Here is a 19456-nt window from a genome sequence, read left to right on the forward strand (position 1 = left end):
AACTATACTGTAAGTAGGTTAACCCAACAAAATCACAATGACTTAATAACATATTATGGGATGTTACTACAGTTGCAAGAAAAAGTATGTGAACCATTTGAAATGACCTAGTTTTCTTCATTAATTTGTCATAAAGCATGATCTTATTTGCATCTAAGTCCCAATTATAGACAAACACAACGTGACCAGTTATTAACCCTCTGGAGTCCATGAAACTGTGCAACGTGTGTTCAGATTTGAAACATTTAAAAATTCTTTACTGAGCATGAATGTGTTTTGTACGACAGCGTTTAAGGACCAAGTATGAAAAAAAAAAAAAAAAAAAACAGATCTGGGGGAGGAGGGAAATATTTTGAGAAAAAAAAACGCAAATTTACGAGATTAAAAGTGGCAAATTTGCAAGAAAAAAGTTGCAGATTTATGAGAAAAAAGTGGCTTTTAAAAAAAATACTTGGCCCTAATATACCGTCGTAGTTTTGAAAGTCTTTTTTTATTTCATTCAGATGTGAGTTTTTTTTGTTTCCTTTGGGTTCAAAATGTTAGTGAAAAGTGAAAAAAAGTGAAAAAAATAATACTTATAAGGTATAAAAATGCTGAAAAACATTTTTTTAAGTGGCAGAATGAGAGTATAAAAAAATCGGGTTAAATCAAGGGTTCACTTACTTTTTCCACCATCACTTTGAATGTTTAATGGATGTATTCAATAAAGACATGAAATATTGTAATTGTTTGTGTGGTATTAAGTTAAGCACATTGTGTTTGTCTATACTTGGGTCTTAGATGCAGATCAGATCACATTTTATGACAAATTAATGCAGAAAACCAGGTAATTTCAAAGGGTTCACATACTTTTTCTTGCAACTGTATTTGAATATCAATTATGTTAACTTCATATGAAGCTGCATAAAATAAAACACATTTCTATCAAGGCAAGAGACAAATTACTATCTACAGCTTTAGTAAAACACTTTCTGCAAGTGATGTTCTTTGTTGAACTGATAGCTGCATCATAAATGAGATATTATGTTATTGTGGACTGTTGAGGGTTATATCAGACTGATATGAAGGTTAAGGCCATTATCCTTTATGAATATTTGATTGTATTTATACATGCACAGATGATAACTTCATTTCAACCTGATTATAGCAATGTCCCGACTCCTCATTTTGTTGCATGAATGTCTTTATCTGATTCTCGAAATGAAACTATTCAAAGGCCACCAGACACATTACCTGGATGCTTTATTTATAAGGCAGATAGAATTACTTATACAGCAGCTCTTCTGTTTTTCCTTTAGACCTCTGGTATTAAATCACTCCCTGTTAAGTGGGTTATCAGAAAGATTAAATTACTTTTAACCATGTAGACCCTAATCAAGGGTCTATCTATCTCTGTTTATGTAATCACGCTGAAAAACTGTGCATCTTGTTGCAAACTCATTACTCAATATTTGTTTTTGAATACAGGTAGATCTAAAAAAAATTGAATATCGTGAAAAAGTTCAATATTTTTTTGTCAGTTATTTCAGAAAGTGAAACTCGTATATTATATAGATTCATTACACATAGAGTGAAATGTTTAAAAAAAAAAGGATATTTTAAACACAAATGTCAGGCTTCTGAAAAGTATCTTCATTTCTCTACATCAATACTTGGTTGGGCTCCTTTTGAATCATGAATTACTGCATTAATACTTGGTGGCATGGAGGAGATCAGCCTACAGCACCATGTTGCTTTCATAGCAGCCTTCAGCTCAAATACATAAAATTATGAAAAGAGACAAAAAATACAAAGGAAATGCATAAAATTACCAAAAAAGTATGTAAAATGACCAAAAAAAGACACAAAATTACCAAAAGAGACACAACATAACCAAGGGATTACACAAAATGACAAAAAAGACACAAAATTACCAAAAAGAGACATAAAATGACCAAAAAATACACAAAATTACCAAAAAGAGACATAAAATACCAAGGAAATACATAAAAATATGAAAAAATGATGTAAAATGACCAAAAAAAGACACAAAATTACCAAAAGTGTTGGGCCTCCTTTTGCATGATTTACTGACCCAGGACCATCATATTCAACTTCTGATTAATTTTCTCATTTTCTGAGACACTGAGTTTTGTGTTTTCATTATCTCTAAGCTAGAATCATCAAACTTTGATGATACGAGTTTCACTTTCTGAAATGATTGACAAAAAATATTGAACTTTTTCATGATATCCTAATTCTCTGAGATCTGTATATGAACATTTAGGTACAGGTTGAGGTTTTGGAGGATTTTCACCAACTCACATAGCAAATGGCAGCTAGCTCTTGACGCAGGTTGCTAGCTTCAAGGCTCGTGGTGCTCTTCATGGGGTTCAGACCGCTGTCGTATACAGTGAACTTAGTTCCCATGAGGTTAGACCTGCAAAGAAAACAACAGATTGAAGAGTTTTGCAGATACAGCTGTAAATCTTGTCAGCTGACTAATCAACTGGAAACCAAACGTATTCTTTTAGTGTCAACTCATAACAGATACAAAGGAACAGCAGCCATTTTTAATACTTAGAACACTTCCTGTCCCTTTGATTGTTGACCAGTAATATTATTGTGCTCTAATGGAGTTTGCTGGATTGGAGCTCAGCATGGATCGATAGATCGACGGTCAGTTCAGATCCTGACTGTGGGTCTCTACACCACAAAGGGAAGGAAGTGGCCAGTGTCTCTCTCTCTCTCTCTCTATATATATATATATATATATATATATATATATATTTTATTACAACTTTCTGGGCAACCGTGTATGTCCCAAAAATTATTTTTCAAAATTGTTGAAACAAAACAGTTTGGAAATTATGTGATCAAAAGGTCATAATGTGAGGATAACGTGTGTGTGTGTGTATATATACAAACTGTTTTGTTTCAACAAGTACTATGATTTGAAAAAATAATTTTTGGGACACACACAGAATTTTTTTACCTCTTTATTATTCAACCCTGCAAATCCCTTTTAAATGAATGTTAATTTGACAAAGATTTTTCTTCAAGGGATTTTCTACAAGCCTTTAACATGTATATATATTAGATATTAGAATAATAATAAGAAAAGATATTAGAATAATAATTCTAATAATTCTTAACTTATTATGCTTTCTCAGTTATAGTCACATTAAGGTTAGAGTCGACGTGACATCTCTGACATCCAGATACATTTTCCTAAAGACAAACCACAGTGCAGCCTGTAGTGGTTTCCATATAATGTATGTGTGCATTGTGGGTAATCAGACTGAGCTCACAATGGTTTGTAAAGCTTCAAACAGCTGAGTGTGTATCACTTAAAGGCCCTACCTCGTTTAGGCGAGCCCCCTCAAGCACTCTTGAGAAGAACTAGAGGAAAGGTCAGTGTTCATTTAAATTTAGATCGCCATCAGTCAAGCAGGATTGTGATTGCGAAGGTTTGAGCCGTGCATCGACCAATGGTCAGGCTCGCTCTGATGATTAAAGGCTGCACAGAGCCATATTTGATTAAACTCCCCAGGAGTTTCCATGGAGCCACTAACGCGGCCTCGAAGCTGTCTCCGAAGATTATATCTCAGCTCACTTCCTGCTCTTACTGTGACCTTCAACATGAAAAGAGTTTACAGCTCATCTACATTTATGAGAACGCTATAAAAAAAATGTGTTAAATGAGTGGTAAATTACAGAAGGTTCAGACAGGAATATAACAAATACTTTTTTCTAAATTATGCATTTTAATTAGCGAGGCTAAAACAGTGCTGAAAATTAATTTCTTATGCGAATATTAATATAAAGGTGCTAAGTGTTAATTATTCATAAATTAGCAGTTCGATGATTTTTTCATGATTTATTCCTTCGTAGTTCAGTAAATACACTTTTGTGAAACTTACTGCAAAGTGTTTCTCATACAGTTTTTTCATAAGTCTCATAAGAATTTATAAATGTAGAATTATGGATAGACGCTAATTATAAATGTTTCAATTATTTACATTTGGAAATGTGTTCTAGTTTGTTTAAAGATCAATTAAATATTAAGTTCATTTTTTTTTAAATTTGCATTCTACCGAAAATTCCAGCAGGGGGTGCTAAATTTGGCTGCAAAAAAAATCTGCCATTAATTTCAGTGCAAAATGAGAAAACTTCTCACTTGATTTATTACCTCAGAAAATTTTTTTAGGACAACAATATAGTATAAAAAATCTTCTTCAAGACAATTTGATGTTAATAGTTCTAACAATGGCCCCATTTAGAAGAAAATAGAAGATAAAGAATCGCATGATTTGGGGCGTGGCTACCTTTGATTGACAGGTCACTAACAAGGCGAGCCGTCATCAGGAGAGAAGCAGAATAATGCGTATCCATGGCAACGAGTCAATAAAGTTATATATAACGTTATATAGATATAAAAAAAGGACGTTTAGCGGTTTGGTCTCATAACTTTGACCCTTTTACTGTATTTTCACTTAATGACAGTTTATTATTGTTCATTAAAAATGTCTTGTTCAGCGTTTGGTTGGACTAACAGACACTCCAAGGAGTCGCTGCTCAGTTTTCTGAGGTAAGTAACGTCCATTTTGTTAATAAATATACCGAATATCCGGTGGCATCGTTTTATCGTTCACAACCCTAGTAATTATGTAGCTGACCTCAATACTGCAGCTCTACTGGCTGATCATTACTGCTAAGACTCTGGCCCTAAATGTGCAAGATGGCATCGTTCATATCAGGAATATTTTGGTTTCATGTTTGTTGTCATCCACCCTCTATACACCGCCTCTTAAGAAAGAAAAACTTAAATAGCAGTGCCAGTTTAAAAAAAGAAAGAAAAAGAAGTTAAATAAGGAATCATGTACAACATTTTTAGTGTGTTTAGTTCCTGGTGTGGGCGCTGAAATGATTCATGTAGCGAAGCCTCTGATACTCACCTCAGTTTACCAATGAAGCTCTCTCCACCTCGAGACAGATCAGTGGGGTCGATGGAGATGAGGTAATTTGATGTTTTACTCTTTTTCCTCTTCCTGCCAGCTAACAGGAACACCTGTGACAAGCCCAGCCAGAAACCAGATTAGTAAATCAACTTATGTGGACGTACACAGCTGCAAACTACAAAACAATCTCTTTTTAAATGTGATAGCTGCATGAAATGTCTGGTAACCTTGTAGAAACTGTGCAACTTATTGATAAAAAAAAGTTTCTTCACAGGTGTTTGTATTGGTTAACTCTATGGGGTCTGGGGCTATTTTGTCCATTTTTTAATCATTTTCATGTCTTTTCGTGTCTTTGTAAGTAACTTTTTGTGTTTTTTTTGTTCAGTTTGTGTCTGTTGTTGTCAATTTGTCTCCTGTGGGGTTTTTTTTTGGTCATTCTGTCTTCTCATTTTGTGTCTTTATTGGTCATTTTGTGTCCATTTTGTGTCTTTTTTTTTGTCATTTTGTATTCTGTGGGGTTTTTTGGTCATTCTGTCTTCTCACTTTGTGTCTTTTTTTGGTCATTTTGTGTCTTTTTTTAGTCATTTTGTGTCTTTGTGTCTTTGTTTAGTCCAACATAAAATGTGATTTTGAATCTTTTTTTTTACTTTCAAAACACTATCATGCTCAATAAATAATTTTTAATGTTGCAAATGTGAACAAAGGTTGCAAATCTAACATATACGAGGGTTACATCCAGTTCTATCATTTTATACTAAATATATTTGAGCTTGTCTCCAGTTTTACTTGGTATATCATCATCAAACTGAAACTGGCCTCATGGAGTTTACAGCCAGAACTTTAGAGGTAAATTTACAGTAGGGCTCCACGCTGCTTTGTTTTCTAGTCTGGATGTGAGGAAGAAGTCTGGATTTGGTGCTTTTGGAGACTCCAGAGGGTTAAATCTGTTGTTGTTTACAGGAACAATGTTTCCACTGCCTGACCCTTCTCACCTTCTTGCCGTCCTCTCTCTCCAGGTGAAGGTAGTAGGTGGGATACATGCCCCTGTCCATGCCCTTCTTGTCTCTGGTGATTCTGCACTTCACTCTGACTCCCTGAGGTGCAGGTCGCAGAGAAAACTCTTCCAGGTCGTCTACATCGACAGCGGGTTCATTGACTGGTGGAGTGGGTGCTGAGGCCACCTCCTGGAGGTGAAAAACAGAAAGACCCCTCATAAGATGGAGGACTAGTGAGTGATGCATTAGAGTTGACTTTCATTAGAACAAAGTAATGAGCCTGCAGATCAAATCGCCCACTGGGACCGAGAATGAGCACACTGTGTCTAAAATAAGTAGCTGGTGTAGGAGATTGAGTTGACTGAAGGGAAAGATTAGAGTGGAATGAGGAGCAGAGATGGTTATCATGAGGACAATGCCGGCTCGAGGTTTTACGCTGAACAGAGTGTAGAGGCTGCAAAGAGGCTGTGTTTTTAAAGAGGGTTGCACCGTTATCTGACCTTAGTCGTCCATTATCACACCTGAAAGGGAGAACATTTTTTCCTGTCTTTCATCTCAAACAATAGATTTAGCAGATCCGAAGCTGGCTGACTTTAATTCATTAGAAATATGTAAAATAACAGCTTATAAGGCAAATTTTATCTACTTAAAGTCCCTCCAGACATGTTTTAAAGTATGCAAATTTTTCTGATATGATTAATATTTTGTTTAACATGGTTTTTCCACATTAAAAGCAAATTAAAAACTTCTACTCTTTCTTCCTTGTTGAGGCTTCTGCCCTGTCTATCACTGCTGCTTGCAATAGGTTGACCAATGAGAGAGCAGTGCGAGCCGACTGCAGGTATTGTGTCACTGTCTCGTCTATTTGCTCCATTAAAGGAAACATCTGATAGATTCAGCCTCCAGACTCAGATGAGAAGTGCACCTAAATCAGCGACTAGCAGACATACAGACATCTCAAAAAATGAGTATATCATGAAAAAGTTCAATATTTTTTGTCAATCATTTCAGAAAGTGAAACTCATACATTATATAGTTTCATTATGAGCAGTAATTCATGCAAAAGGAGCACAACCAAGTATTGATGTATAGAAATGAACATACTTTTCAGAAGCCTGATATTTGTGTTTAAAATATCCTTTTTGTTTATGTAATATTCTAATTTTCTGAGACACTGAGTTTTGTGTTTTCATTATTTGTACGCCAGTATCATCAAAATTACAAGAAAAACAGGCTTGAAATATTTCGCTCTATGTGTAATGAATCTATATAATATATGAGTTTAACTTTCTGAAATGATTGACAAAAAATATTGAACTTTTTCACAATATTCAAATTTTTTTAGATGTACCTGTATAAGAATGTTAAGTGTAATTAGATTTTTTTTATTGTCTGTTAGCATTGTATGGTATGGTATGGTAACATACAATCATATCTGCCAGGATGTTAAAATGTGCTTTGGCTCTTTATACTGTCTGGTCTACTCTGCACTGGAGTTTTCAGGTTTCTTTCCTGGCTTTTACATATTAAACAACAACTGTTTTTTTTGAAGTTGTAATGCAACTCACTTAGCTCACCCTGGTGTGCATTTGAATCTCACATTTTAGGGAAGTGCAGAGACATCTTTCCCTTCCAGTAAAAGGATGTGAAAACACCTCTCTAGTGACAAACTTTGCAAAGAAAGTCAGTGAAGGCAAGGTCTAATATTTTAGGATAAACATAAGCAAAACAGAGGCTCAAGCACAATGCATCCTGATACATTTAACACGACCAGTACGGCTCCGCAAACAGGAGAAATAAGCCTTCTGGATCAAAACAGCACAGACTGAGGAATAACCTTTTTCAATCTATTACAATTACCCCCAATACTGATTGGACTCCCACATAAAATGATGGCAAATTAAGTCCAGCTGAGTTTCAAAATTGAATCTACATATTTTTCTGCGTGTCATTCACAGCTAAAAAGGCACCAGTTGCCGGGCAGAATTAACACACGTCATGTGAGTGCTGTGAGCTTCATTTCACCTTGCATGACTTCTTGCTAGTGGCGGAGCCTGGCCTCGTGTTGCTGTTCAGCTGTGACGAACTCGAACTAATTTCATCTTCATCATCCTCTTCTTCGTCAAAATTCATACTGCTGGATATACCTGCACAGACACACACAGAAAATACAAAAAGAAAAGAAAGGGAGAGAAAGGTGTCACTGATTTTTCCCTGCAGGCTATTGATTATCTGAAGTGCTGCAACAATTCACGCCTCCAACAGGAACATTTTCACACTTCACCCTGTAAAACAGCTTCACAGGTCTGAAGTTTACATGGAATAACTTGTGCTTGATGTTTGTGACTGCAACACGGTCTCAAGTTTCAAATAAATTAGTCAGGAGACCAAACAGAGTTTTTAGTAAAGTTACTGTTAGTTAGGCACTCTTATGTCGGGACTGGAGGCCCCCTCAATACAACTACATGCATTTGAGCATGAAATCTTAAAAGTGCAGTGTTAAAATGCACAAAATGACTTCTTGCAGTTAATGTTGGTTTGCTGTTCTTGCACTAAAAAAAAAGAAATCACAGTAAGTGGTTATTTTTTATTTGCTTCAAACCTTTTGTATTCCTATTTATACTGTTATACATGTATTTGAGCATGAAATATGTTAAGTTACTGCACTGTAAACATATTTAAAATAGCAGTTTCATCATATCTGGTTAAGTGCACGGCCCTATATGTGGCCCTGTGGTAGTGTCCATGAAAAATTGTGGCCCCCTCCAGCATTTAAGTTGCCCATCCCTGATCTACAGTATGGACAGTATATGCACTATAGTCTCCTCAAAAAATTCCGATAATAGAACAAGCATTGACGTCTGGAATGCCCTGCTTAGCCTGCTGCCCCCGCAACCCGGCCCCGGATAAGCGGAGGAAAATGGATGGATGGATTATACTTTAGTGTACTAATAATAAGTGTTTACAGTGACAACAAACTGGAAAATATGTCAGCATCAGCTAGTTATATCATTCACACTCTGGGTCTTAAAATGGCATTTCTATTTGCAGGTTACAAGTTCTGACATGATTCAGTGTTCCTGCCTCCTACCAACACAGCACAGCAGCGGAGCAGAATGCAGGAGGTGCACTGCAAAAAAGGTGTGTGTCTAAAAACAAGATAAAAACACTAAATTTGAGGGAAATTATCTTGTTGCATGGACAGATAATTTCACTTGACAAGATTTCTTAAATTAAGATTATTAAATCTAGAAATAAGCATGTTGTACACTTAAAATAAGAAATTAACTCTCAAAACAAGATAAAATAAAGCTGCAAGCAGCGATGAACTGGCCCGAGCAGGGTGACCTGACAATTATTTGTTTCTTACCAAGATAAAAAAACTTTAGATCAAGTCAAGTCAAGTATAGTTTATTTGTCCCAACTTGGGCAATTTTGTTGCAGTCTAGTTGTATAAAAAACAATACATTCCACCACACATACATACAACAGATCACAGCCTAAATATATATATATTTAAAAATAAAACAAAACAAAACAAAAACAATAGTGCAACAGAAGCTCTAACACTTCTAGATTTAGAAGTGTTAGATAATATATCTTGTTTTAAGAGTTAATCTCTTATTTTAAGTGTTCAACATGCTTATTTCTAGATTTAATCATCTTAATTCAAGAAAAGTTCAAGTTACAAGTTACTTGTACAAATTGTACCCAGAGGTAGATTTTGTTTGCAGTATTATAGAGTCTTCATACACACACACAAAAGAGGCACATATCACACGTCATTCAACTTAAGACAGTGGGAGTTAAGAAATGGCATGTTAAATAAAAATTAAATAAAATTGAATTAAAAATTAAAAAAGTTAAAAGTTCTTACAGGTCCAAACTATACTTAGTAGGGTTGTCACGATACTAAAATTTTCAACTCGAAACAATACTCAAGAAAATAAATGTGACGTCAGCCTTTAATTGCTAGCTGCGGCTAATGGCTAACAATAACACGGCCAACATTAATGCGATCCACCGGCCACGATAACATCAGTAACAGGTAAGTTTGAAACGAAAGTTCGGGGGGGTATCGATACTTTTGGAAATGAGTATCGTATCCGGATACAATGCTTTAGTATCGATACTTTTTTGAGTATCGATACTTTTGACAACCCTAATACTTAGATATAGACATCTTGTCAAGTGAAATTATCTGTCCGTGCAGCAAGATCATTTCCCTCAGATTTAGTGTTTTTATCTTGTTTTTAGACACCAATTTTTTTGCAGTGTGTTATATGGACTGGTGGTTGTGCAGATGCCCTGACGTACCTTTCTTCAGCATGGTGACACGTAGATCCTGTTTACTCTGCGACTGGGTGCAGCTCATCACGGGCTCCGCCTCGCCCTCCTCTGAGCTGGGGTGACCCACCGTCAGGATCTGGATCTGACCATCATCCTGCTGGGAAGCCAGGCCATCGATCGCTGCTGAGCCACAATCCCACAAGAGGAAAACTCCATCAGAACACAACTGCACCGCTGTTCAACAGTCATTATCTCATGTTAACATACAGTCGATCAGTCCCAGTAAAGTAACTGAAAGGCAGCCATCATGTAGTCTACGTCTGAGTAAATGTGATAACGTTTCCTCATCTCTGCTCTGACGGATGTGTGGGTGCTTTGTGTTCTGTTCTTACGTTTTAAGTAATTGTTTTCAAAACTGTCTTTGCTATAAAAATTAGCTTCTAATGTGTGAGGAGAAAGAACATTGTGTCCGTGCTGCTGCAGGCATTCAAGCACACTTTTCTACAGTTTCAAATCAACCGACAAGCTTTTCTTTACGTTTTGTTTCCTCCTTACACAGTAGAAATGCAAAACAGAGGAGTGATTGAATAGAGTGTTCATTGTTTTTGTTCTTGTATGTGTGTGTGTGTGTGCCAAGGTTATAATAGTTTTGGATTTTTCATTAGTTTTAGTTTGAATTTCATTGTGAATTTTTGTTTTCAAATTCAGTTAGTTTTAATGAGTTTTTAGAGTGAGTTTGCAAGTTTTAATTAGTTTTAATTTTTTTGGAAAATGCTTAGTTTTAGTTTAGTTTTTACTAGTTTTAGTGTTAGGTTTAGTTTTCTTATAATGTCGTATTTGTTGGGTGCCAGATTCAAAAAAAGTCACAATAAATGTTTCCTTTGTTTCCTTTGTCTGATCCATCTCAGCCCCAATAAGTTTATTAAGTCATAAAACCAGATAGATTAAATAGATTTCATATCAACCAAAAAGGTTTACAAATGAAAAAAGTTGACAAAGACGAAAACGAAGGACATTTTCACTATAATTTTAGTTAGTTTTAGTTAGTTTTGTAACCACACAATACAGTTTCAGTTAGTTATCTTTTTTTTAAAAACTCTCTTTTTTCATTTTTATTTCAGTTAACGAAAATGTTTTTTCAATTCTAGTTTTCATTATTTTTCATTAACTATAACAACCACGGCGTTTGCAGATTCCAGATTTGGTGCAGTGTTGCTGTGTATATCAAACAATACTTATCTAACTGATGATTTCTCATGGAGTCTTGTCTTTTAATTATTTTACCTTGTAGGTGTGCATCGGGCTGTCACAATATCAGATTTTCACAATATGATTCCTGTGTTTTCATAATGACGGTATAATTGCAATATCTGTCCAATATATCAATACAAAATACCTCCAGAAAAACTAAAAAAATTATAATGATATTAATGCTGTCAGTCAAATGCATACTTAAGTTTGTTGATGTCTTATTTGCAAATTAATTATACTAAGAATATTGAGTGTAGGGAGGTGCAGAAAGAGTTTTCTTTGTATGCTTTTGTGCAGTTATTGTTACAGTTACACCTAATAGACAGTGACAAGGCAACCACATGAACAGCTAAAGAAACAATCCACAACAGCTGGATGCACAATGAAAAGAAACAGAAATTATTTATGAGGCACTGGATAATTTACACGTTATCATCTGTGTATTATTAATATGATATCAATATACTATTATGTACATATCTATAAATATATATCACAACACCCCCAGGGCGTGCATGTACAATAGAAATCAGTGTTTTATTCAACAGCATGAGGCTTTTCTATGCATGTTTTCATGTCATCATTGATTAAACTCAATGCATTTTGTTTAGAAGATGGAAATTAGCCACAGTAAAGGTGTCTATTGTTTAGATTTAGGGTGTTTTTTAACCCTTTGATGCACAACATTGGTCTAAAGTGACCCGACTAAGTTTTTATATTCTATATCTTTGCAATAAATTAATTTCATCATTCAGTATTCCAGGTTTTCCTCAAATAACTTGTTTTTGATCATCATACATTTTAATTTTTTGTTTTCATTTCTTACTTTTTTAATAAAAACCCTTATTTTCATCACTACGCTTCTAATGCACGAGGTCATTTTTGACCCATGTTGTGCATTAGAAGGTGTTTATATGTTGTCACCAATTTAAAAGCTGACAAAGAAGACACAAATATTAACTATCCTATTTTGTTAAATTGGTGTTTTTCCAATGGAAATTATTATTTGGTGGCTCTAATAAGTCTCAAATGTTAAAATGTGTGATTTTCCAATGTAATCTGGTGGTTCTAACAACTCTTTTAAAGTTAAACCTTCAAAATAAGATAAACATAATTACATATATACTCAAATTGTTAATTTAGTGAATCACTTTTTGTATCACTACGCTTCTAATGCACAAGGTCATTTTTGACCCATGTGTGTAAACTTGATGTAATAAAACAAAAACTATTTTTCTTCATAAAGTATAAAAGGAAAAATGGATATAATGATCTGTTGTAATAAGAAAAGATATTCAAACACACAGCCAGCATGAAATAACATGGGAAATGAATGCGGGTCATTTTGGACCCATGTTGTGCATCAAAGGGTTAATGGTATTGAACCAGATCTAGATCATTTCAGATGTACATATCATGCTTATGGAGCAGCTTGAATTTTTTCTTCTGGGTAAATCCAACAACCTATACTCTCATCTATTCTTGAAGCAGCTGATTGCAGAGTGTTAACATAGCTCTGCAGAGACGGCATGCTCGTACTTGAGAGAATCAGAGAGTAATACAGGTCCATCAGTGGTGAGCTCGCTGCTGCTGGCCTGATTAGTCTTTTAGCCCCTGTGGAATCCCTTTCACTCTTTTTTCCATTTTTTTTTTCTGGGGCACAGTCTTTCCAATAATGAGCAGCTACTGTAGTGCACTAGATCAGATGACAAATGTGTGTAATGTCAGAAATGTGAGAAAATTCAGTTTTAAATGATAAGTTATAAGGCGGTTATGGACCTCAGATTGTTACACTGCAAAAAAACATCAAGCTTACCAAGTATTTTCTTCTTATATCTAGTAATAGTATCTTAATTATATTGTTTTTAGTATAATTTACCTACTGACCATAGCTTTATGTGCTTATTTAATTTTTAGTTTTATTATTATGTGCTTATTTAATTATCTTATTTATTAATTATCTTGTTTAAATACCTGTTTTTAGGATTGACACTGTGAGCTTTTTCATGCTTTTCAAGCTACTCAACTGTTGAATATGGTGAGTTTTTAACTAAAATATTGGCTCCAATTGACAATTTTAGTTGCATGTAGTTTGAATGTTATTTTAAAAGCATTTTCTATCACCCAAACATGCTTGTTTCAAGTATTGCTGGTTTATTTTAATGTTACTACAGATGAGCTTTTCAAGCCACAATTGAAAAGAATCAGAATCACTTTATCAGTCCCTTGAAGGGAGATTAGTTTTGCAGCAGGACACACAAGACAAGATACACAACGATAATAGAATAAGACCCAATAAAAGTCTAATAAAACACAGTCAAAGAAACGCTAAACATAGGCGAAAAGTGCAATGTGCAGATGTGCAAAAAAACAAAAAAAAAAAAAAAAAAAAACCTATCATTGGTTTCTTCAGTGCCTGGATATTTTTTTACTTATTTAAAGTATTCTTACAAAGAAGAATGTACTTACTGCACTGGCAGATAATTTTACTTGTCTTGAGCATGTATTTGCTTAATTCTAGTTATTTATTTCTTATTTTTTGTCAGTTGGTTTAGTATTATTGACTTCTTTGTGCACCAGTTCCTTATTGTTCTGTATTGATTCTTTACATTTTATGGCAAACTTATGAACTACACTGAATGTTGAAAAGCATTGAAGCAGAAGGAAACAATAAAAGCAGTGAAGATGCAGTTAAAATACACCATTTCAACACTCCTCCTGCATCTAAAGGCTAATTTATGTCTCCAGTGGTGTGGCGTCAGCAGGCTGACAGCACTCAGACTGTCATATATCATCACACAGTCGACTCTGACAGGCGTGACACCACAGCGGTGGCTAAGAGGGCAGCTTCACTGTCTCTGTTTGTTGCCAGATGTGGCTTGAAAAATCAGCAGGCGAGCCATTATGTGAGGGTTGCACAGAGGGCTTGATTAGACTGTTCCAGCTGCTAGATAATAAGGATTTTGAGTCTTTTCTGTCATGCTGTGAACTGCCTCTAATTACTTAAATCTGCTTTTTTTTAAGTGTTGAAACATAAATATGCAAAGACCAAAAACAATATATGTTTCAAACAAACTGCCAGTGAATTACTTATGAGCAAGATCTCACTTTAGTATGAAGAACATATTCTGATTAGAGGCACTTAATTAAGAGTAACTTTGGCACTTTTAACACTAAAAATAGAACGATATAGGATATTAGGAGTTAATAAGTTACACTTCTCTATTGAATATCATTATAAGGAATATAATTAAGTTAGTAGATCAATCCAAATACACATAGAAAATCCATTGTAGCACACAAATACTGCAATTAACAGACCTTATTGTTAAGCGTTGAGGGTTACATCTTGAATAAAAATGGAGGTCTACTGAGAAGTAAAGGTTCTATATCCAGTCAGTGATTAAAGAGCAAAGTTAGCTTTTCAAACAAACTGCCAGTGAATTACTTATGAGAAAGATCTCACTTTAGTATAATTAACACATTCTAAATAGAGGCACTTAATTAAGAGTAATTTTGGCTCTTTTAACACTAAAAATAGAACAGATTTATTTAGTTTTAATCAGGCAGAATTACTATTTTGGTGGTATTACCACCTTATAAAACCTGTACTGGCCAAAGCATCATAAGATCAAAATGTAACTTCCTTATTTCCTATTAATGAGCAGTAATTAGGGGGTCATTGAGGGAAAACTTAGTTAATGGCCTAGTAGTTGAAAAAACAGTCATGCAGAATAAGTGCTTTATAATTACTAGAAGAGACAATATGCTACTTGTATGCATGTTAATAAGCAAATAGTTTATCATGAACATGTGGACCTTTATTTCTTTTTAAGTGTTACCAAAATATTCTGTACAAACAGAATGGCCTAATTTGAGCTGCTGATTGTTTTAAATCACCTCACTTAATAATAATAATTATAATAATAATCACAATCATAATCATAATAATCAGTAAACCATGCCAAAATCTTAAAAAGGTTTTATTCTACTGTTCTTGTAAAAAAATCAAAATCAAAATCAAAATTTCTCAGTTAATACAGAATACAATATTATTTTTCATTTAAGACTAAATTTGTTTGTGATAATCACTCATGAGGAGTCAAATAAAAAAGCTTTTGGTGTGTTTATATTGTGAAATATCTCTCTATTTTGTCTTTTTTTGTTAACTTTTCACCTCCTCTTTTATTCAGTAAATGTGCCATTTATCTGGTTTCTGTGTGTTGTGACTGGCCTCAGGCTGACCTTTGTGCTTCCCCTTCCTCTCCTTCTTGTCGCTGCCCGTCTGTGGAGTGGAGCTGGCCGAAGCTTTGCCCTTTTTGGCTGAGCGAGGCGGCTGAGTGTCCGCGATCACCTTCACCTCCTCCTGTTCAGCTTCTTGCACTGAACACAGGGAACGGGACGGGGACAGCAGCAGCAGATGCAGAATTATCAGAGCAGATGGACCGAAAGGGAGAGAAATGCAAAAGAGCTCAGAGTGCAGTTTGACTTTGCACTGACAGAAAAGAAGTTAGAAATATTATGCAAAGCAAATAATAAAAAAAGGTTAGACTATATAACAGGTAACATGGATCAGTGTTGTTTATTAAGTACATTTACTCAAGTCCTATACTTAAGTACAAATGTTTGAGGCACTTGAACTTTAAGTCTTTTATTTATTTTTATTTAATTGCGCAGATGGCACTTACGACAAACATTGCCCTTAAAACAGAGGATTAATGTTCCGTTAGTTTAATTATTTACAATGTAGCACATAGAGAGTCTGGTGGCTAATGGTGCGTTCAAGGTCTACATGAATGTCAGAATTTTTTTATTTACTTTCAATTTTCTACGTTACGGTAAGAACTTGGTAGACCCGCCTTCAAAATAAAAGCAAACACATGTAGCTTTCAAAAATAAGAGCACATGGATGTGTTAACAGAGTTCACCACAGAATTTACAAGAAGACTGTCAAAATAAGACGCCTTAAATAAAACATAGAAGAACCCTTATTCTCCTTTACAATAATTCATAAAAAAATATGTAATGATTAAGATGGAATAGTGGCATTAGAATGTGCGAGAGGCACCAAATTTAGGCTTTTAGGGCAAAAATTTCTCCGGGGGAGCATGCATTTGCCCATGAAATTTCCCAGCAGAATGTTCAGGGTAATGAAAGGAAGAAGGATGTTTTTGGGTCCTTCATTGAGTCAGCTTCAAGTCAGTAAATTTGTTTGGCTTCTCTGGGAATTTCATGTTCAAACTTCTTTTTATTTATGTAAATATGTTGGTTGTTGTTTACACTACAGTTTATTTAAAAATGTTTAAATAAAACATATTTGGGTTAAGGCATGGAGTGGAAAAATAACTCATTGAGATGAAATAATTTGCTGACAGCTTCGTTCCCCCAGTTCAAAAATCCTATCTGCACCCCTGCTTCTACAGAAACTACATTTCAGATTTCTTTGAAGTTATATTTTGAAGGGTTTTCAGTAATAACAAACTTTTTTTACTTGTGAAAGAGCATTTTCCCAGTGTGTGTGGTATAAGCAACTTTACTTAAGGATCTGGATACTTCCTCCACCACTAAATATAAATACATAAATGTTTAGCCAAAAAAAAAAAAAAAAAGTCAAGGATGGCACTGGTTTCTGGTTCTAACTTTGGAAACAAAAAAGTAAAACATTTGTTTACAACTATCAACTGAAATGGAAACTATACATTTTTTAATACTTTTTTAATAATAGGAAATAATATAGAGAATGAGAATAACTAATACATTTATGTTCAAAATATACAGGACAGTAACATTCAACTGCTATTCAATGTCATTTGGACATTTATTAAGACATAAATCCTCTTCCTGCTTGTGAATAGAGCAATCCAGAGCTAATCACTGAATGGCCGTCAGTAGATTTATTCCTCTTGTTTGGGGGGAAATGATAAAGTTATTATTCCCCTTCTTTCCATCAGAATATCAGCATAGAGCAGAGAAACAGTTTGTCAATACATTTTCTCTTCTCTCAGCAGGAAATGTGGCAGTTCATGGCCTTGAGCCCGGAAACTGGCCCTGAGAAGTCAGGATTAGATGGCTGCTTTGGTCTCAGTTGGAGATAAGGAGACTTCATCAATCCCGCTCTTAATACCATCTCGGCTCTCCAGTGGACAGATTTGCAGCACAGAGTGAGACAGGCTGCGACCGATGGTACAAAATGTGGCTCTGGTACTACACGGCCTCTCATTTAACTTGGTAATGTTCGCAACTGTTCTTTATTTTAATTTTTGAACTTTTTTATGGTTAGATGGTCAGCTATTGTCTGTGATTTTCAGAGTTTTCAGATCTTTTACTGAAGTTAAAGTAGAAAAAACACAGAGAAGAAATACTCTGTTACATGTCCTACATTTACAATTATACTTAAAGTAAAGAAATTAAAATAAAATCATTGTGCAGAGTGGTCAGTTTCTGAATAATGTTTATTATTGTGCTATAATTATTGACGCATTAATGTGTTCATTGCTAATATTGCAGCATTAATACATATTTTTTACAACATTATTCTGCTGGCTTGCTGGTAAATATGACATAGGGATCAATAAAAGCTCTCTTATGTATAATATTACTATTAATATTATTATTAAGATATTTATATTACTAATCCTAATCTGTTAAATACAACCCAGATTCAAAAAAGTTGGGACACTGTGAAAAACGTAATAAAAATAGAATATAATGATTTACAAATCCTTTGACCTACATTGAATTGAAGTACAAAGAAAATTGACTGATGCTGAAACTCAGAAACTTTTGTTTTTGTAAATAGATACACTCATTATGAATCTGATAAATTCTGTTTTTATTTACAACAGCCTGAGTAAAGATTACAAACACTTTCTGTGTGGAAAAACTTGCAAAGTAAATGTCGTTTCAATTTTTTTCAGTGTAGGAAAAAAAAAAAAACATCTGAGAAGAAGATCTCTTTCAGCCTAAGAATAAATACTTCCTGTATAATTGTAATTATTTCAATCATCTATATAAATTCTACAAAGAAATACGAATTCAGTGCTTTTACTTTAAAATAGCAGTTTTTCATGTAGTGCATTACTTAGTGGTTGTTTGTTATTATGTGTCCTCAGTTTTGTATGTAAATTGAATCATTCGTTACAAGTAATATTCACTGAACCAGTTCATTGGCTTAATTAGTTGATATTACAAGTAAAATGTAATTGAGGGACATCAGTGAATCTGCACCTTACTTGTTCATTAAAAAAATAAGTGGTTCTATTAAACAAATATTACTTTCTGTGTGGAAAAACTTGCCTAGCTTTTTTTAAGTAAATGTCACTCCAATTTTTTACAGTGTAGGGAAAAGAAAAAAAAAAACATCTGAGAAGAAGATCTCTTTCAGCCCAAGAATAAATACTTCCTGTAAATCAAAACAGATTGATCAAACAGACAGTCTGAGCTCTGTATTTGCTCAGCCCACAGTGTTTCTAAAGCCTCTGTTCAGGCTTCCCGTCTCTACTCACCGTGGTAGATGGTGCTGCTGTTGCTGCTGAGGTAGGATTCCACCAGCGGAGCCTGTTCCTCGCTCTGTTTGGTCCGACGAGTGCGAGATCTCCCGTCCACGTTAGACTGAACCATCAGCGGCTCCTGCCTCTTCTTCTTCTGCTTCTGCTCAAGCAGCGCTCGCTGTTGTGGAGGTGGACATACACACAGACAGGCCCGGATAGAAAGAAAAATAATGAAGCCACAGTTTCAGCAAATGAAAGAAGTTACACTTTCCTATTTCCATTTGCACTACTATGTATATATTATATATATATATGTGTGTGTATATATATATGTGTGTATGTATGTATATATGTGTGTATATGTATTTATATGTATATATATATATATATCTACTTGCACTAATGTACAGTTAAATCTGCATTTATTTATCTTATTTATTATATAATCTATACCTATATTTATACTGCATTTTTATACAATTCATTCCTG

The 19456-nt window shown here is 34.5% G+C and overlaps 1 protein-coding gene across 1 annotated transcript in view; it reads right to left on the reverse strand.

Moving 5' to 3' along the window:
• The window catches only part of tub (TUB bipartite transcription factor), a 40157-nt gene that overhangs the window by 3142 nt on the left and 17559 nt on the right, over positions 1-19456 (reverse strand). The window contains exons 3-9 of the mRNA XM_059355888.1: positions 18982-19144; positions 15722-15859; positions 10253-10405; positions 7961-8082; positions 5933-6124; positions 4938-5050; positions 2305-2419 (exon numbers count right to left, since the gene is read on the reverse strand). Coding sequence (XP_059211871.1) covers positions 2305-2419; positions 4938-5050; positions 5933-6124; positions 7961-8082; positions 10253-10405; positions 15722-15859; positions 18982-19144 — 996 coding nt within the window. The remainder of the gene's footprint in view (positions 1-2304; positions 2420-4937; positions 5051-5932; positions 6125-7960; positions 8083-10252; positions 10406-15721; positions 15860-18981; positions 19145-19456) is intronic.

Source organism: Centropristis striata, chromosome 2 (assembly GCF_030273125.1).
Source record: "Centropristis striata isolate RG_2023a ecotype Rhode Island chromosome 2, C.striata_1.0, whole genome shotgun sequence".
Taxonomy (NCBI): Eukaryota; Metazoa; Chordata; class Actinopteri; order Perciformes; family Serranidae; genus Centropristis; species Centropristis striata.